Genomic DNA, 20951 nt, shown 5'->3' on the forward strand with positions numbered 1-20951 from the left:
ATATTAAAACTCCAGCTGCAAACTCAAGTAGTGAATGTAGAAATCTAATCGTAGGTTGTAAACTGTCCATATCTCATGCTTCTTAGGGCATTTGTGTGGGCCTTCTGGATTATCTGAAGGATTTTCCTTTTTCCTTTTTCTTTTTTTCTGAAGCATATTCAAACATTCCAGTAAGCCTCTGAATAAGAGCCTGTTGTATCAAGTGGTATGGGTTTGGGTCATCCAAGTTTTTGAGGTGGACTTTATACAAAGATTGGCATGCTCTCTTTTTCCAGACTACAGGATTTGTGCAGCATTTATGATCCATGGAGGTCTAAGGTTGTCATCCTAACCTTCCTGGCTTTTCATGGCTCGGTTCATTGCTGTTGGGGCCAGTGTTTTAGCAATACGGAAAAGTTCCTTCTGTGCCGACCTGAGGGCACCTCCTTAGGTGTAAGCTGCAGAATTTGCCTGGGTAGACATTTATGGCTGAAACTGTTGGGCCTTGATCACTAGGAGGTCAACCTTCCCTCCTTCATCCTCGCAGCTGTTTCTAGCCATGCTAATGCAATGTACCCAGCCGAACCGGACACAGATAAGAATTTCCCTTCAGGAGCCCTGAGACTACAGTTTACAAAGGAGCAGAAACAGCACTTGCCAAAAAAGCTTTCATTCACCACCATGCACAGAGTGGAGATCAAAAATGGAGGAAGTCTGTGACTGTGGTTTTCCCTTTAATCTAGCTTTTTCTCTTTCCTTGCAAGGTCTGGTGTTTCTCCTCTAGTCTAACAGCCATTCATGGCCAGACTTTCTCACTTGAAATAGTCCTTTTCTGTGTCTGTCCTTGTCCTCCCATGCCCTTACAAGTCTGTAGGCTCCTGCTGATTCTCCCCATTCTCCTTAGGTTACCCAAATCTCCACCCTTCTGCAAACACATCGTCTTGCCATGGTTTTGCATCATTCCCACATTGCAGGCTTGGGGCTGGATTCACATCTGCTCCCCAAATGCTTTTTGGAGTGGGTGGGGTTTTCCTTCTCTTTTATAATGGGGTTTGATGGTGAAAGAGCCTCTGATGTTGGTTTACAAACTCAGCCAGTCAGCAATGAGACTGCCTCGGATCAAAAAGCTGCATGGTTGTCACGTAATACCATTTTCTCAAATTGTCACCAAGTTTCTATTGCAGTAATAGACCATAGAGTGTCCCTAGGTAAACCTAGGGCCATTATTTTATATTTGGGATGTGGATGAAATTGGTCTGTGGCTTTGCTGGTGCTCAAAATCCCCAAGCAAACTCACTCCGATGGAGTTTATTATTTCCCCTGGTTCACATCACAGCAAACCCAGACTAGTCAGTCAGGACGTATCTGCTCTTGCAATGTAAAGCTATCTTCAGCACATAATGTCATGGCCACCTTTCTGGTCTTGCTGTCTGAGCCGTTTTCACTGCTTGCTTAAATTGACTGTGTTTTTCCACTTAGGCTGCTCCAAGGTAACATGCATCAGTTTGACTCGCGAAGCCTCCATCAAGCTGTCTCCCTTGCACGGGAAGCAGATCTCCATCCGCTACTTGGACATGACAGACTGCTTTGTCCTGGAGGACGAAGGCCTGCACACCATCGCCGCGCACTGCACTCAGCTGACCCACCTGTACCTGCGCCGCTGTGTCCGCATCACCGACGAGGGTCTCCGCTACCTGATGATTTACTGCACGTCCATTAAGGAACTGAGCGTGAGCGACTGCCGCTTCGTCAGTGACTTCGGCATGCGGGAGATTGCCAAGCTGGAGTCACGCCTGCGATACCTTAGCATCGCTCACTGCGGCCGGATCACCGACGTGGGCATCCGTTACATAGCCAAATACTGCAGCAAGCTGCGCTACCTCAACGCGCGGGGCTGCGAGGGCATCACGGACCACGGTGTGGAGTACCTCGCCAAAAATTGCACAAAACTCAAATCGCTAGATATTGGCAAGTGCCCTCTGGTCTCAGATACCGGCCTGGAGTTTCTAGCCCTCAACTGCTTCAACCTGAAGCGCCTGAGCCTGAAGTCATGTGAGAGCATCACTGGGCAAGGCCTGCAGATTGTAGCCGCCAACTGTTTTGACCTGCAGATGTTGAATGTGCAGGACTGCGATGTTTCTGTGGATGCTCTGCGATTTGTAAAACGACATTGCAAGCGCTGTATTATAGAGCACACCAACCCTGCCTTCTTCTGAAAGGATACCACACACCCGTTGTTGCAATGCAGTATTAAAAACACTGATGTATAAACACATGCTCCTTTATTCAGTAATGCTGTTTTTTCTATAGCTCACGGGAGTCAGCTTTTCTTGTATGTTGTTGGTGGGGGGCGTTTCTAGAGGACTATTTTGTTTGCTTTTTGTATGATCACTTTTTAAGGTGCGGTGGGTCTCCATCGAGAGGCTGCCTTAATGCAAAAGCAGTGAGTGCTCAGCATCCCTATTGGGGTGCCATTTCTGTAACAGCCGCGATCTTGTCCCAGGCTAAAGTAGCTACCTCCAAAGGAAATAGCACGTAATCCTCCTTTGGAAAGGCTACCAAGCTGTGTCAAATACATCTGAATTCCAGCTGTGCTCTTGAGGCTGACTATGCAATATGTGTCTGTGTTCCCCAACTTCTTCCAACATGGCTGATAAAGCATCCCCTTATCTCCAAGTAGTTTCTCCTTGGTAGCCAATCATTGTAATCCTTCAGGAAATACCGGGTGATGTTCTTAAATACACTTCACAGAGGCAGAATAAGACCTGCTGGTCACTGCCAAGCACTCTGCGGAGTGAACCTGGAGATTGTGCCCAGGCATGGTTTCTCCTGGGAAGCTCACTTCCAGGTCACTCGTGCATCATCACTACTTGCCTTCAACTCTAGATCTGCCTCTCTGGCATGTGTAGTACCACCCTCTGGTAGCAGACAGGGGCTCCAGGGTCTGATAAGCAGTGACTTTTTCACCTTAATGAAGGAAAATAGAGAGATTGATGGCCTGGCAAAGGGAAAAGCCAGCAAATCCACCTGAGAGGCCACTGTAATTCTGCAGCAGGCTGAGCTAACACTGTAGTGCACCAGGGACCTTGAGGTGCTGTGGAGAGCTTTGCACAAGGCAGTCCCAGTCGCTGCACTGTCCTGCTGCCACCAGAAAGTCTGCCTTCATTCCTTCGTGGTACCTCTTCAGCAGCCACGGCACCACTGCAGCTGACGTTCCCTGAGCAAACCAGGCACGTACATTGAGGTGTGTTCAATACGTGCCTTAGTACACGTGGAAACCTGACCCTTTTCTGTGGCCTTCCAGTTTAACAGATAGACAGCTGATCTCGAGACTTCAAAGGCATTAGCCTGACGTTAGATAACACCCTGGGGGAGAGAGGGGCTTAGAAAGTTATTCATATCATAGATTTAGATTTTGTGAACCCTTGTCTGTGCGTTTTCCCATAAGCTGGAGAAATGGCTGCTGTTCAGCTAGGCATCAGGGTGCCAGCTTTGCCCTGTGACACTGGAAGCACATTGTACTCTCATGGTTGCTCTTGCTCATGCAAGAGCACGCGTGGCTGGGAGCTTCCCCCATCTGCTGCTTCCTTCCCCAGAGCATGCGGTCATTTCATGGTTACTTTCTTCAGAATATTCTGGCAGCCGTTTTTCTCCATTTTCACATGTAATGCTCAGATCTGAAAGCCAGACATGTTAGGGGTGATGATATTTTCAGGCAGGCCCCCTGTGCGTGACTGACAGGTGAATTCATATGTTCAGCTCAAACGCTATAAATGTCTTGGTAGAGAACATAAGAAGGGAAGCACCGTGTCTGGTTTTCATAAGCAGTAGTTCCATCATCTCCAGACAACACTAATAAAATCATTGATATGAAGTGAAAATCCATATGCTCGCGAAAAATACATAATTGCTGAGGAAATACTTGTAGCAATGCTCTCTCAGATTACAAAAAAGCAGTGCTTTGGACATGTCCCTGCAGAGGGAACTTGTCCTTCTTGTGCAAAGAGTCCTGTAATGTATCTATGTTCCTCCAGTTTTGAGTTTCTTAACTTATGGGATGTCATCACCTCTGAATTATAAATAAGGTTGTCCTAAAGCAAGGAGGGCCAAGGAAAATGAATTTGTCATTGCTACTATTACTCGCCAGTGGCTAGTAAGGGGTGATATCATCCTTTGAGCAGTTAACATCACTTTAGTTTTCCTTTCTGTATTTTTAAAATTAGAGATTCTTCTCCAGCAAGTATTACAGTATATTTATCCGAGCCAGCTATACTCTGTTTATCCTTTATCTGAAAATGGCCCCAAAAATTGTAATGTTAAGCCCATTCCTGAGGATGGTGGGATTCTGAGCCATTTGCACTCATGAAATATATGGCCTCATTAGTAACATTTAACTTTTTAATAATAATTGAAAAAAAAAAGCTACTTTTCTGGCTAAGCTAAATTGAGTGAATAGTGCTACATGGTTTTAAAGGTTTCTAATGTTTAAATTGGCCTGTACTGTACAAATCTCACTATAAAGCCTTAATTTGCTACCAAGAAATAAAGCAATATATTGGTAACTGATGAGCATGCATCGTCATTTGCACTGTTTGATTAACTTCTTGTGAAAATGAAAAGATTAACTACTTGTAAAACTTTGTTTTATTGAAACCAGGCAGGTGAACGAGCGCATCATCACATCAAGTAAGTGGATGACTATTTAAAAAAAAAAAAAAAAAAAAGAACTTTTATAGATTATGACCTTGCCTATCTGTCTCTTTAAAATTTGATTTTCCTCATGTGATTCTTCTTGACCCTGAAACATAATCAGTAACTGGAAGTGTAAGTAAAAGAAAAAACAGCATATAAAAAGCACACATATAAAAAGTTCAGGAGGACCTCTGCACTGTTTTAAAAGCAAGTTAACATACTTGATGTGAAAATTAAAATGGAATGACTGCAAGGGTAGAGCACTTAGTGCAATGTTTCCTGTGAATGTTCTAAAAAACCCACTCTGGGGGGGGCACTAGTGGAGAATGAATAAAGGTTGTTTTTTTTAAGCCAGACATTTCTAAGTATATAGTCTTACATAGTCTGATTAGCTACTCTGAGACTGCTACTTATTTCAAGAAAATTTGAATTTAACTTAATGATATGGCTTCCTTGTTTTGACTTTTAAACTTTTTCAATGTCTGCTTGCAAAATGACACGAACAGAAAAGAAACTGAAATAATGCACGTGGAGCTGAGTTTGCTGGAAAGGTTGCAACACGTGAGTGATGTGTTTTCGTTCCAGTTTGGGGTTGGCAAAGACTAAATTTCCTAAGCAAAAACGTTGATTCTTGAACCATAAAATTCAGGCTCAGGCACTGAGGCTTCTTCTGCTCTGCCGTCGCATGTAGTGATCTCATCAAAGCAAGCAACCATGAATCACATCAGTCAGGCTGGCATGTTGTGTATGACTCTGGAATAACTTGTGTCATGTAGAAAGAGGTCTCTTAGAAAAGGCATATCAGAACCACCATACACTGTGATTACAGCCAGAGCTATGTATCTAGACATTTATTCTTCTCATTCCCTTGGTTTTCATAAAAGTGGAACTATGTTTTCGCTGTGGTAATGGATTGAGATTGATCTGAAGTGCAACACTTTTGTCTTTTTGAATTATGCTCAACTCATGTTTGGCTTTCTACAAAATCTGAAACAGCTTCTGTTGGTTGTCTTGGATTCAAAACCTTGGTCCAGGCTGCAACCTTTCAGTAGTGGTTTCTGAAAACTTGTAGCCTTTGAACTGGAAAACTAAAAAGCTAGTAAAAAAATAATTTTAGTACTAGGCTTGAAGCAGGTCCAAAGTCTCATTAAAAAGAAATATAGTGACCATTTGGACTGCAGGCTGGCTGCCCCATCACTACCAGTGTTAGTTAGAAGGGGAAAAATCCTATGGTAGCAAGTTTCTCTTCCCCAGCCTTCCCCAGAAAAGTAACCTGCCTTTAGGTTTTTGTAGTTTTATCAGTTTAGCTGTTCAGGCTGAAACTTCCCATGCTGGGCTTTGAAAATGTTAGTTGAAATGGTTCATCTGGTTCTGTAAATAAAGCTAGGAGGAAATGTCATTTTGCTCATGTTAAACTCTTGGTGACCTTTCCATTGGAAACGGTTCATTGCTCTCCATCTCCTCGACGGCCTTCGGAGTGAAAGTGTGAGCCTTGCCAGGAGGTCAGCTCTGGGACAAGGACGTGTCTTACTAATCTCCCCATTAAAATTCACCCAAATTTAGCTACATTGCATGTCTTCAAATATATCCAACTCCATAATCAGGAGAGGGGCATGGTTAGATCTTTCCGAGATTGTAGTCTGGCGAGGCTGAGCTTTGGCAAAGCTAGGAGGCGTTTATCACTCTGGCAGTGTGAAGGAGGAAACAACCTGAATTATATGGAAGCTGCCTGGAAAGTCAGGGCAGGGTTGAAAAATGAGGTTTGGAGAACTGGAGCAAGAAGAGGGATGAAGGAAATTTCCTAGGCAGCGGACTGGGACTGAGATGAAAAGAGATTGAATGATTTTCAGTAAAGAAAATGGAGCTGGGTTAAGAGATCTGGGTTTGTATGACTTGTTGGACAGAGAGATTTGGGCCAGAGAAAATGTGAGTCAAGCACCGAAGAATGAAGTTCGGGGCAGGAGCAGAAACATGAAGAAAATTGCCTGAACATTATGTAAATACACTACACTCTCTCCAGGGAAGGCTCAGAGAAGGGCTGGCAAACTCTTTCTGTTGGTATGTCTCAAATTTGAAACAGTCTTTCAAAAACTAAATAGTAATTTTGGATTTAATGCATCCAGTATCTACCCTTTCTTAATATTTTATGAAGCCAGAAAAACTTTATAGGCAGAACTTCTGCCTTTGCAAATGCATTTTGGGTTCTGCAACATTGTGAATCCCAGTGTCTTGTTGCTGCCTTTATACCTTTGTGCAAGGTCTTCCACTGAGAATAACACGGCAAGGCAGATTTTTAACTTCAATGCTTCCTTTTGCGTTGTATTTCAGCAACACCAGCTGTTCTGCTTTGCCAAGGTGCAGGCGTCAGTGTGGAGTCAAATTCCTGTCCTTTTGATGACTGTTAAAGGGCATAATAATAATCGGTTCAAGTTACTGCCAGGCAGTAGACATCAGAATTCAAATTTAGCTTACCAAAATACATTTATCTGAACTGCATCGCTGCGTACTATTAAACAGATTAAATCAATTTTCTCCATAAAACCATTGAGGGATGTTTATTTTCATACACCCCTGCTGTATAGCTGTATGCTTCAGAGCAGGTTTTTTCCTCTATTTTTGTTTTCTGTAAGAACTGGACAGAAATATCAGATCATTTCTTCCCTTGTCCTCTGGATGATCATGGAGGCGTGTATTAGATTTACACTAGTTAATGGAAATCTTTTCCAAGTAGGCTCTGATAATACAAGTTAAAAAAAATATTATGAGTGCAACGATCCAGTTGGCCATAGATATATCAAATTAAGCCATTATAAATATAAAAGTTACTAAGCAGACACCAGAGAGAGAACGAGAGAGACCAGAAGGAGGGACCTTGTTCTAAAAAAAGAAAAAAGGAAAAGAAAAAAAGAAAGGAAAATCAAAAAGAAAAAAGAAAGGAAAATCAAAAAGAAAAAAAAAAACAGCTTGTATAAATATCCCTGATACTTTTAATGCAGAACAGAAACCTTAACCCTTGTTTCTAGGACTAATGATACTGTGTTTAGAATGGATTAGTTTTCCTTTGTTTTTTTAAAGAAACATTACATGCTGTAGGCTCAAGCTCACATGAATGGTAAAGATGGAAAAAGTCATCTCAAAAGATGAGAGAGAAGGAAAGAGGGATTTATGCCAAAAGGAATGAACATTTTTAACAGTTTAATGTTGCATTATCCATTTTTGATGGTTCCTAAAATATTTTTTAAAAATCAAGTAAATGGCCATTCTTGAGAAGTTTCCATTATATCTTGAATATACTTCAGTTATATAATTGCCTCAGCAGATAGATATATCTGATTTTTAGAAGGCTCGATTTTCTAGCTACAATGAATAATAGATAACTTATGGTTTATAAGCTTTTTTTTCCTTTACTGAGTGTTTTCACATTTTTATCACTTGTCTCATATGAAAGATATATCCTAAGCCTTTATCAGGCTGATAAAATAGCTGATAAAATATTTTTATATTTTAATCACAATTTGTATTTATTTTACACCCATTTTTTTTCTGTTTTTCTGATCATAATATATGCTTTGAAAATACTTTGAGGAAAACAGCTTTTTTCTGGTCTTGAATTACGATGAGGCTTTTGGAAGTGATGTACTCTTGCTTGCAGATTAGTAACCTGAAATGTCCATCCTTAACTGGTTTTATTTCCTACTGCTGGCTGTGTGTCCCTACAGCCCAACACCGAGTTGAGCTGCCCATTTGTATCCTCTGCTCTGTCTGTAGAGACATGCGACGAAGGTGGAGTCCCAGAGGGCCTGCGCTGCTGAAAGGCTCTAGAGAAACATACAAGCTCACCCCTGCCAAGGCAGGAAAAATATTTCTTATCCTAAGCCTTCCTTGCACTTTGGAAATTAAACAGGTGGAGAGCCCAGCCTGATGGGTGGGGGGAGTTCCTTTTGCTTGTTTTCTCCTTGTGTTAAAGTCATAGCCTGATACCTCTCAATTTCTTTTGAAGTTGCTTATCAGAAGTACACATACCCACAGAATGCCATCATGCTCGTGCATTAGGATGAAGGCATGAGTAACGCTGTTTTAAATTCAGAGTTGCGCTAAAGGAGAAAAAGGGCATGAGCATCAGGAAGGCAATTCTTGATGGACTTCACTAAAAAGGCAAATTTTTACATGAATGGATTTTTTTTCAGCATGTGCAGTAAGCTGTCATGTTTTTGAACACCCCAGTCCTACTCTGGAATCCATGGCTTCATCCAGAACAGTGTTACTGAAATCTTCAGTATGGCAGAAGATTAGAATGGGTTATTTCACTGAGTAAAAGCAGTGCAATTGCTATGAAATAGTAAGATTCTCCTGAAAAAAAAAAAAAAAAAAGTAGGTGTTATTTTCGTATTCTTCTGCAGCTTCTGAAATGGCAAGTTCATAGAGAACTCCGTTTTCCTGTGTTTATAACTGGGAAATGCTTCACCAACAGCTATTATGGGGACAGGGAGGTGATCATTTTTCACCTGTGCTTGTGGGGGCATCGGAGACTGACCAGGCTGGTGGCAGGAGGCAGGATCTGCCAGTAGGTCCCATGGGTAAGGAACTGCTGGTCTCCACTCACCACCTGGCATGCCCAGTGCTTGTCCCTGTGCTGAGTGTGAGGAGCAATCAGGAGGGCAGGATGGGCAAGGGGGGAGATGTGTGGGAGCAGGACAGGCTGTGTGTTCACTGCACGAAGAGGAAGAAATCCTCAGCTGTGGGAAGTGGGAATCATACTGTATAGCTCACGAGTCTGCAGAGTGGCTAGCTGCATTTCAGCATTTAAACAGAATTGCCTAACGCAATATATATGCTACATTTAACAGCAGAGCTCAGATGTCCTGTGCAACTGGCTGCTGGGGCCCTGGAAATGCCCAACCACAGCAGTGTGAGTACATTATAGTGATTCATTCTTTGATTGAGTGAAGCTTCTTCTGTTTTACTGGAGATAAATTATAGGCATAAACTCTAACTTGAACACTACCTCTGGTGAAGAAGCAGAGTTATGACCTTTTCTTCATGTTCTTTCCTTTTCTCTTCTGGCCTTAGAGACTAATCCAAGCTCCTGCAAGAGTCAGAGATATTCTACCTCTGTAGACATGGATAATACAAGTGGTGAATGGATCAGTGCTAACAAGATGAGTAAGACCATTTGCTTGGCAGGCAGTCCAGGTGATGGACTGAGGTGATCGACTGAAAGTCCATGATCATTCATTGGCCAAATCTTGTTCGCATTTCCCGGTGGAGTCAGAAAGTACATGCATGAATGTCAGTAAATATGATGCTTGCCAATGTTTGTTCTTATCATGATATAAAACTACAGGATGAATCAGGTGGGGGCAGAGAGGTGGGTCTGCATATTCAAATAATTAAAATCCTTTGTCAAAGTAGCATAGTAGAAAATCAGGTGCATGTCTATGATGAGCCAAAACAGCTCTCACTGATTCCAGTATAAGATTGAGCTCCTGGTGAGTTTTTATAAAATTGCATGTCATCGCTCAGTGACACTGCTGTTGCAGGGCTGGCAGGGCTTTTGCTCTCTCTGGTGTTGTATTTCTGTGCTGCCAAAGCAGAGGAATGATCCAAACTTTCTTTCTCCATATCTGTCCTCCCAAGTGACAGGCAAGCTTTTGTGTTTTGCGTTTAAATCCCCACCCACCCAGCTCCGATCCTGCTCCTTCCCCCTCACGAGCTGACACTGGGGGGGCCCATGGCAGGGCTCTCAGCAGGTTCAGGCCAGGATGTATCTCAGCTGCTGCCCCCTCCCCACTCATGCTGAGAGCTTCTCTCACTGCTTCAACCTGAAGCCTCACCAGCATTCCCTCTGAAGTGTGGCCGCCTCTCCATTTTCTTTTCCTTGAAATACACATGCCGCTGTAACCTCCCTTTTTCACACTGGCAGCAGAGGAGCAGTGCCACTGTGGTGTGACCTGCTGCATTTCCCAGAGCCCAGAAGGAAGAGAAAGTTCATGATTTGGAGTATGACATTAGCAGGAGAGCTGTGCAGCTGTGGAAGGGAAGCAGTGGAGAGGTACTTCATCTGTCAGGACAGCGAGGAGTGTCCTGGCAATGCAGCTGCCTGAAACTGCCTGGGATGCAATGAAAACACGGAGAGGACATTGCAATAGAATGTGCTTTCCACCATGACATCAAGGCATTTGCATTGTTATATGTGCAGAGGGACCTGGAGTCCTAAAGCAAGGAGACCACTGCTGGCATCTCATCAACAAGAAGGGAGAAGGAATGCAGTCCTTCCCAGTGGAGCTGGGTCCGATGGTGAGGGAAACTCTGGCCCTCCTGCCCTGGTCCATGCTGGGCCTCAGGTGCTTGTCAGGTGTCTGACAGATGGGGCCACTTAAATGCCATTTGTTGGATATTGGAGTTGCAAATGAGTGGTAAGTCTGCTTTGTGTGGTGTGGCTGGGTGAGGGGTCCTGGCTGCTGGGCCTATCAGCTCTGTCTTAAGGCAAGGAGAGAGAGGAAGAAAAGGTGACGGGTTCCTCTGAAAAATGCTCATTTTGCAGCACCACCTGTATGGGTCTGATTTTCTCCAGCTTATGCTGTGCAGAGACAGCTCAGAAGCAGCGAAGGGAGCTGCGGCAAGGCAGAGACAACCATGTTGTGATAACCTGAGCTTGAGACGGCTTGTACTGGAGCTACCAAAACTGACAGAAAGTCTCCCTGCTGCAGCAGCAGCAGCAGCCTCAACTTCAATGTGTGGTGGCATCTTGGTGCCACCAAGATGCTAAGAATTAGCATCTTAGTTATTTGAGCGAAGTCCACAGTGACCTAGGTTTCAGCAAGAGGTAGCAGGCTCTTACAATGAAACTACATGTACATTTCTTATGCCAGCCAGGACAGTGATGCTGTTTCTTATGTACCTCACATGCACTTTTATATGTAGGAATAGCCAAGGCTGTGTAGACTGTATGGAAGTTTTCTGGGCATGAAGTAAATGAGCCCTTTACCTGTGTTTTACTGAGTTCTAGCACATTCTATCTTCTGGTTGTCAAAAGGTTGTTTTCTTGTCAACATCTCCTTGCCTAGCCTGCAGTCCTGCAAATTTTCAGGGGTACCATCCAAGGAGCATGGTGCACAGTACAAGTTCAAGGTGCAGTGACCTTTTGTGACTGAAAGCTTTACACTCTCCCCATTCACATGCCCGTTCCACGTCTACCTTCAGGACAAATGCATCTTCCTTTGACTTGCTGCATCCGCACTAATACCAGGACTAGTACTTGGTTCTAATGGTTTTAGCTAAATCATCAGAAACATGAATATTATGCAGCTATAAATTCAAGCAAATCTCATCTGCCCTAACAGCAGCATGACTCCCTTGTATAAAAATTGCATACAGTTTAAATTCTCTTTTCTTTGTAATGCACAAGATGGGGTGGTTTTGTTTTCTGTTTTGTTTTGTTTTGTTCTTTTCCTATTAGAGTTGCTTGCTATTTACAGTCTGTATGTAAAACTCATTCATAAACATTATGAGGCTGGCTAATCTTTAAATCAGAATGGTGTCTGATTTCTGAACATTGGTTTTCTTTTTGTAAGGCAAATTCATGAAGGAATGAGAAGGCTTTGCAGCCTGCAGAGTTCATAAACCTCTGGCAGGTTAAATTGGAGAGTAGGATTATCTGGCCTCCCCTTCCACTGCTAAAAAAAAATAATAATAATAATAAAAAATAATAATAATAGTAAGAAAAAGCAGGGGGAAATTGCATCAAAACTCCCAATAAAGAGAGTAAAGGAATTCAGGGCTGAAAGCTGTGCTGCCAATGGTAATGTGTGAATGTGTGATCTTGTACTTAAAAAATATTTACTCCCTTATGACTCAACTGTGCTGCAGTGAATCTGAAGGGTAAATTAAAAGCTATCATAAAGATTATATATAGAGGGCACATGGGTAAATGTGACAATAGGGAAGAATAAAAAGAACTTTCTTGCAAGAAATCCTCACAATGAGTCAACAAATATATGGGGGTGACCTGGCAGGGCACTGTGAAGTCTGGCAGCTCCCTGGGTAAGCCAGGCAGGGCCCACCAGGAGCAGGGCACCGGGGCACCAGGACAGCCCTGGTGCCTTGCTGGGGCTGCGCCGAGGCCAGGCCCGGCTGTGGGCCTGCGGGTGGGCCCAGCTGGGCAGGGGCCATGGCCGGGCAGGGCAGGGCTGTGGGGAGCTGGAGCCAGGCCCTGCTGCGGCCTCAGTGGGGCAGGGGCTGGCGGCCCTGGGGCTGCTGTGGGGTCTGGGCCTGGGCAGGGACAGGAGGGGCTGGCGGTGCCCTTGGGCCATGACAGGAGGCACCTGAATCAGCCTCCTTGGATTTTCAAGAAGACTTTTAATGAGGTGACTCAGCAAAGGCTCTAGGGAACCTGGGATAAGAGGGAAAGCCCTTTCATGGACAGATACTTAGACAAAAGGTTAAAACAAACAAAGAGAAGTTGGGCATAACTGATAAGTTATCACAGTGGAGAGAGGTCACCAGCCTTCCAACATATTCAGAAATATGCTGGAAAAGGGACTGATTAGTGAGGAGATGCAGCTTTTTGACAACAGTGGTAGTAGAGATAAGCATCAGCAGTGCAAAACAGAAGTGAGTGACCGAATGATAAAATGGCAGATTAAACACAGTGTGAAAGGAAGGTGCAAAGAGAAAACAGACCACTTGCTTTGTGTTGGACAATTGTGGCAGGATTAAGGTCTTGAGGTGCTGACAGAAAACATTCACACAATGCTCAGCAGCAGTCAAAAAAACAGGTGAAATATGAGGATTTGTTCAGAAAGAACAGACAACAAAGCAGGGTATCGCTATGTCCCTCTGCGTGGCTCGGCCTCATCTCAGGTGCGCTGTGTCCCGTCTGTGAGGGGATGCACCAGAGCTGGAAAAGGTTCGAGGATGGCTTCTGCATGTAGCATCGCAGTGTGGGCTGGGACGCCTCAGTCTGGAGAACAGATAACTGGAGGAGGATATGACAGATATGACAAAGGTCACTGAATCACGGACAGCTTAAGGGATGAAGGGGACTGAATGTTTGCCATGACTTCTAGGGCGCATCACAGGAAGCCAGCAGGTTGTGTATTCAAAGCAAATTAAAGTAGTTTATTGCCTGCCATTTATTAAGGCCTTGGACTCTTGCCATAGGATATTGTGGATGCTTAATGTTCACATCAGTTCAAGAAAAGATTGGACAAATTCATGGAGGAGAAGTCTATGTGCAGCTATTAAATAAAACAGACAACCTCTGGCTCAGGAAATGCCTGCGGCACAAAGTGTTGGAGGCTGGCAGACTATTCTGGGAAAATATGCTTGCTCTATTCTTACACTTCGCTCCAGGCATCTGTTTTTTTGGCTACTGTCAGACAGACCATTCAGCTACATGGACCTTTTGTCAGCATCTGTTTTCATATTTTGGTATTGTCTCAGTCTATCCTTGATGCAGAACACACTTATTTCTTGGTTGCCGTGCTGTTAGTCAGAGTTGCTCAAGGTCCTTCAAATTAAATATTTTTGGCACCCTCTTTTCCAAGAGCTAACATCCTCCTCTACTGACTTTCATGGAAACATGCACTTGAAATTTTCCTAGGGCTTGGGTACGCTGCGTATTTCAGCCCTAATGCTGCAGGACCACAACAAAAGTATCTCTGTATTTGGATCAAAAAGGATGCCGGTACTTTGTGTCCTAAGTCATTACATTGCTGGCTTAATGTTTCTGTATGGTTTTCCCCTGTGCATGTTATGTTCTTTATATCTCTTCTCTAATAGCCCCTGAATAAAGAGGAAGCTGAGTTGGGCTTCTGGATTGTCTCTAATGGGGGCTCCAGCATGAGGAGATCTGCTCTTTCAATGCCATTTGCAGAATTGGTGGTCATCTGCAAGGTTCCCAAAATGGAGCCAGGGACAGGGGGTACTTTCAAGCTAAGGTCTGTCTTTAAAGCCAATGGAAATACACTCTGTAAACATGTAGTTACAGAAAATTCATGTCAAATCATAGCTAAAAGAGACAGGACAGACAAAGGGCAAGAAAATTACAAGCAGAAGAGGTGATCTGACAAATATGAATGTGAAAGAAATTGCCTATCTGTTCTGTGTCCCAGCCAGTGTTGTAATGATTTCCAGTGCATATGCCATGACAACACCTACAGCTTTATGGAGGAGCCCTGCTACCTTTTCAGATGCAAAGCTGTGATAATGCACTAAAATATCAGTGATGCATTTTAGTTTTCAGTTTCATAGCCCCCAGCTATTTATCAAGGAACCTGATATAGTGAAAGACTACCTGTTTCCAAGCTCAAGACAAATGTAATGGAGACATAACCTTTCTCCATAGCTTAAGGGCCCGTGTGAGTAAGTCAACAAAGCCATTAAAAATAAGTCTTAGACTTTGCCTTCCCCCTTCTCCAACAAAGGTATCTCTTGTGGCAAATCTGGTGTGAGCTGGCAAATATGTCCCTGCTCACACCGGCCCAGAAGAGAGACCGGCTGAAGCATTTTGTACTCTGTTGGACTCACACAAGTTGGGAATGAGACTGGGGAAGCTGGTCACAAAGACACACTGCTTTTTCAGGTCTCGCTTACTCCTGTCACCTACAGGGAGAACTTGGGACCCCTTGCAGTGCTTGATTTCTTTAAGATGGCTGTGCTGTATCTTTGTAATTGACACCAGAATTTGCCTGCAGCCTCTGCTCAGCCAAAGAAGTTTAAGCATCTCAGCTTTCCTGTATCAATTTTTAAAAGCGGCACTCAGTTGCTCTGCTAATTTCAGACATAAGAGGCCAAATAAGGCACTTAACTGCTCCATCAGGTATTTAGCAGTATTAAACAATTGGCTCTGGTGCTTAACAACAAAACCTAATCCCAGTTAGATGCCTGGAAGCCAGGACATGGCCAGTGAACACAAATTTGGTACAAACTGCAAGCACCAAGTGGCAGTTCATGGCTATATGATTCCCAAACTTGCCTGAAGGAGGCGGAGATGCTGTCCAAATCAGCAATGTAAGGTTACTCCTCTGCTTCTTAAAACCTTTTTGTCTACTACTGGCCCTGGGCCCACACAAATACCCAAACACAGCAAGGAATATAAACTCACAAGGGTCTCAGCTTTCATAATATGACTAAGTTGTTTTGATTTAAGAGTGCTTTTCTTGCCAAGATTGGAAAAAATGAGTCCATTCTCTTCACGGCTGGATGTCAAAGTACACCAAGGTTTTCAGACAAATGCCCCCAAATGCTGTCACTTAAATGAAAGACTGGACCAATACTGGAGTGTTGGAGAACTTAACTCTTTCTTTAATACTGTTTTTAGGAAATCTGGAGAAAAAATAGGAAAGGAAAGACCATTATTGACCTAAGTTAAAATACATCTAAGAAGATAGGGAAATCACGTCTTTTTTTTATCATTCTGTTCTGAGGCCAAAATACACACTCATTTGTTCGGGGTGCTGTTCTGTAGGGCACAAAGCATTGGCAATACTTGAAAGCAAAGGAGGAGGATGGACAATAATATAATAATACAGTGGGGTCAAGTCCTTGCTCTGAGGATGGCTGAGATCACCCATACTTTAAGATGAGAGCAAGGAAAAAAAGTGCATACATAATTACTGTGCCGATCTTAGGGTACTGCGACACTATTTGAAATGCTCCTGTACTTCACTTAATGTTCTCCACAGAAGTGCTTACAGCCCTGCAATACTTAAATACAATTTGCCCTGTAATGCACAGTGTACAGATAAAATGTATAAGCAGCAGTGCTGATGCTTAAATATACCCTGTGTCTTCTCCAGGCTCATCAATAAGAACTCTGTGCTATGTATTCTCGGCCTGTCCTTCTTTTCTATTTATTTTTATTTTTTTATTATAAGGTGTTCTTCCTGCAATGCCCTTACAGCTTAATATAAACATAGGCTCATATTGCAGGAGCTCACAGCAGTGTGGAGCAGCAGTCTGCAGGGAGATCTGTCACTGAAGGAATCTACACATTTTTGGACTCCTAGCACATCTGTAGGCCTGTATTTATTCTCTACCAGAGCTGGCATTTCAGGAAAAGCATTAGACCAAGGGTTCAATTTATCTGTCAAAACAGGGGTATTCATTGCCATTACAGATGCAGTAGGTTGTCCAAGACATCCGCGAAGACTGGCAGGGCTGAGGCAGACCCTGAGGAAGATTCGTGCCCTTTTGCTTTGGCAGAGGGAGCCCAGGCAGGTGCCTCAACTCAATGGCTTGAGCTGTCCTTATCTCGACAAACATGCTTCCGAAAGTTACAGGGAAGATCTTTGTGGGTTATGTCAGGCAGGCTTCTCACTGGGCCACAAACACGCACGCAGAAAAGCCACAAACGACTGGCTATGCAGGCAAGTATAGAAATGACTACCATATGAGTGTTTGGTCATTTTGGAAAGCCGGCTGCAACAATTTTTATGCAAATATTTACTCTTAGAGGAAGGACAGTTCAGGCTTCCTTTTCAAAACCAAAATGTTTCTGATGTTTTAAAGAAAAAAAAAAGTCAGACATCTTAGCTCCTGCTGGAGGTCTGTAGGCCCCTCTCTGGGATTTGAGTGAAGAAGTCATCTGAAACCATAGCACTGGCTCCATCCCCAGCTGAAGGGGAGGGGATGTTGAGTCATAGTCTAGGAATCGCTGAGGATATCCTAACACCTAAAATAGCTGCAAGGATACAGCTCTGCTCTGTTTTAGGTTCTGTCATTTAGCTGCTGAAGAAACAGCGTCTCACGTTGAGTCCCAGAGGGGATGCAGAGCTGGTTGCACCTTGCGGTTAGGCTCAGGCTCCTCTGCAGCCCTGCACAGGAGATACTTTCTATCTTGGTGTGCCTTGCTGAGGGTGGTGCGAGGGATGGGGTGTTGAGCTGGGGCTGACGAGAAGCAAGAGCTGCAGGGCTTGAGCCCCAGAGCCTTGTGCGAGAGCAGTCCTAATTCAGGGTGGGGAGCTGGGGACTTCCACGGGGCCAGCACCGGGAGGGCTCCGCGTCCCCTTCTTCCTCTCATCTCTCTGCACATCACGGGTGTGAGCGGTGAGCAGAGGACAGGAGGGATGAAGACCTGAAGCCGAGTTTGTGAGGCAGGGATCAGCAGCACAGGCTCTGGTGCTGAAGGGCCTCCGCTGCCTGCTGCTGCAGAAAGCCTGGTTGCAGCACACCGGGGTGCTTTGGGTGTCACAAGAGTTGCCCAGGTTGCTTTGTCTGCAGGACGTTCTGCAAGGTAATAGCAACGTGCACTGCTGCCTGTTTTTCAGCACTAAATAATCCGCTATTAAACAGTCACTTTGTTCTGTTTATTTGTTCCCTAGCTATTTTTCCTTTTTTTTTTTTTTTTCTTTCCCCCTCATTTTTCCTTTCCTGCTTCTGCGGTGGCTTTCACATCCTACGTGCTTATTTTTTATTTAAAATCATCATACTTTCATTCCACCAAGCAGATGCTCTGAAGGTCTCTCAGAAATCTTTGATGTTCTTTATTTTTTCCCTCAGCAGGCCAAGCTGGGAAAATGTTACCATAAAGCATTAACTGCATGCATAAAAGAGGATCAACAGCCTTGCTTTCCATGATTTCAGACTATTAAATGCTGAAAACTACCCACTAAATGGTATTATTTTCAGTAGCTAAACAGTCAATAGATTCTTCACAAGCAAAGGCTGTATTGCATGGAAAAAACTGGTGGCTGATGACAGCATGAAATTAATTCACTTCTGTTTTGAGCATGTTTTCCTGCAAAGCAGTCATCCTGGATCATTACCCAAGGTAAATGATTCATGTGAAAATGATAAATGTTTGTGCTGAATTGTGGTGCTTGTGATACATTAAAAGCAGTATCAGTTATAGTTGCTAAGCAATGACACTTATTAAAGGAAAAGGGAAAGGGAAAGGGAAAGGGAAAGGGAAAGGGAAAGGGAAAGGGAAAGGGAAAGGGAAAGGGAAAGGGAAAGGGAAAGGGAAAGGGAAAGGGAAAGGGAAAGGGAAAAAAAAGAAAAAGGTAGGGATGCCTTTTGTATCCTCATAACATACAGGAGGATTATCTGGTTTTATTTTGTTAGAAGGAGGTGTTAATGCATTTATTATGCAGAGAAAATTTCCCTTCTCTCCTTCTCCAGCCTTTTTAAATAAGATTAAACCCTCCTAATGAATAAGAAGATCAAATTTCTATTTCACTTTAGTAGAAATTACCCTAAATGAAGCCACGTATTGTCACAGCAGTGTTAGATTAAAAGCTGTGGCTCCTGTAACAGTCCATTCTCACACTGGGCAATTTAAATCATTAGGAAAAATCATGTCATCCATTACAATATACCTTATGTTTAAGATACCAACTTGCACAAATGCAAAATAGTATGTATAACACATATAATAAGTATTCTGGTTGCATAGCTCCTAAGTGTTTGTGACAATTCTGAAAAATTAGATTCTGCTGTTTGTGTTTCTTTCATCTCACAAAGCTGGTCTGTGGGCTTCTGCTACCTGCATCTTGCTGAGATGAAAACAGCTTTTATGAGAGCAAAGGAGACTTCTTCAGGTGTCTGGAAACAGTGGTTCTTGGGCTGGTCCTTGCGGTCTGAACAACCTTTCCTCTGCTGAAGATTTGTTGACATGCAGCAATTCATTTCAATTCTTCATTTCCCAAAGAAAAGGAGCATGCTGTTTTTGTCAGATACACCCTGGTACAGGTAACTCAAGATGAGGTAGGTTCACTTCCAATCGATGAAAAGTTGCTGGTTCTATATCATGAATAACTGAATATTTTTGTTGTATTGTATAAAGTCTTAAGGCTGTGGGGACTCATGCTTCATTGCTCACCCAGTGTGAAAGCAGAATATTCGGTATGTGCATTTATCTTCATCAGTTATCCAAGTAGCAACCTCAGTTAGTGTCACAATGCTTGATTTTCCTGGAATGCTGTTGTATTTCCTTATAGCTTGACTGGATTCAAAATACAGAGGACTCTGTCATACTGAGGCATGTAGTTATTTCTTGGCCTACTATTATTGATAACATCTGTCTCGTTATTATAATCTAGTTCTCTGCTACACTGGAAGCCAAGAAATGTGGTGCTTTGGGATCAAAACTATTGCTGGTTGTATTCTTGAAAAAAAAACTATTTTTTTTTTTAGATGGAACTATTTAAATCTCCATGAATTGTGAAATGAGATCAATTGCACTGACACAGAACCAAAGTATTTTCAAAACAATTTTAGAACTGTTTTAATATTGGCCTTCTTAAATCTTGGGTTGGATACAACCTGTGTTACATTCCCTTCCTCCCAACCTGCCCCACCTCCTTCCAAAAATGCTTCAGTTCACTGTTTGAACAAAAACACTTAAAAACAACTCAATGGGATGATAGAAACTTCCAAATAAAACATTTGGAGTTCATCAACATGTATCATTTCACTGGTTTTAGCGTGATTCATTTGGATGTATGGTTGCACTCTGTGAACACTTTTAAAATTGTTTTCTCCTAGTTCAGGATAAAACAAAATTTGAAACCTACAGTGCTTTACAGGAAAATGGCATTTGCAGATTTGCGTTGGCTCTTTCCAGGAGACATAGCTTTACCACTCTCCATTCCTCTTGTGTAGATGGCAACCTATAAGGCATAACTCACCTTTGCAAGTATTTGAAGATGTATAAATGAGTCTTACAGAAAGGTCAGTGGCTAATCGTCCCGATAGTCAGAAGCAACGCTAGGAAATTGGATCAAAACTCTGTAAGGTTTTACAGGTTCCTGTAGACCATAATCCTTTCCTGGCAAAACCCATGGTTACTTGACAACTCTACTTACATACATTTAATATCTTTTCAACTCCCACTGTGATCCCGATCCCCTACCAGGTCAGCAGCGAGCTGTCGGGCTCAGTCTGCACTTTCCAACTATCCTGGCTTCTCCTGGAATTTGCTAATAAAATCAGCTCATTTAATATAAATCTCCCGGAGTGAAAAATCACAATCTGATAAGACCGACAGCAGGAACAGCTGAAGCCTGGCTCTGCCTTGGCTGCTGGAGCCGTCCAGCAAGCCTCCTCTGGGGCTGCGCGGCTGCTGCGCTGGGCAAGAGCTCCGCCTAAGGGAAAAGGACTGAAGTCCTTCCCGAGGCAATGCCACGGCTTGGTACGAAGAGGGAAAAAAGCCTCCAGGGTTTCTCCTTCTCCAGGTTTCTTGCGAATTGCTGTGTGGCTGACATGCGGTGCCTGGTAAACCCACACAGAAAATGGGCCGCGTGAATCCCTCTGCTAGTTCCGAGCAAAGAAAGCCA

General features: G+C 43.3%; 1 protein-coding gene across 1 annotated transcript in view; it reads left to right on the forward strand.

The window, feature by feature from the left end:
* The window catches only part of FBXL7 (F-box and leucine rich repeat protein 7), a 187176-nt gene extending 182631 nt beyond the window's left edge, over nucleotides 1-4545 (forward strand). Inside the window, exon 4 of the mRNA XM_080578370.1 lies at nucleotides 1459-4545. Coding sequence (XP_080434496.1) covers nucleotides 1459-2195 — 737 coding nt within the window. The 3' untranslated portion in view covers nucleotides 2196-4545. The remainder of the gene's footprint in view (nucleotides 1-1458) is intronic.
* The last annotated feature ends 16406 nt before the right edge of the window (nucleotides 4546-20951 follow it).

Source organism: Anser brachyrhynchus (assembly GCF_964034855.1).
Source record: "Anser brachyrhynchus genome assembly, chromosome: 2".
Lineage (NCBI taxonomy): Eukaryota > Metazoa > Chordata > Aves > Anseriformes > Anatidae > Anser > Anser brachyrhynchus.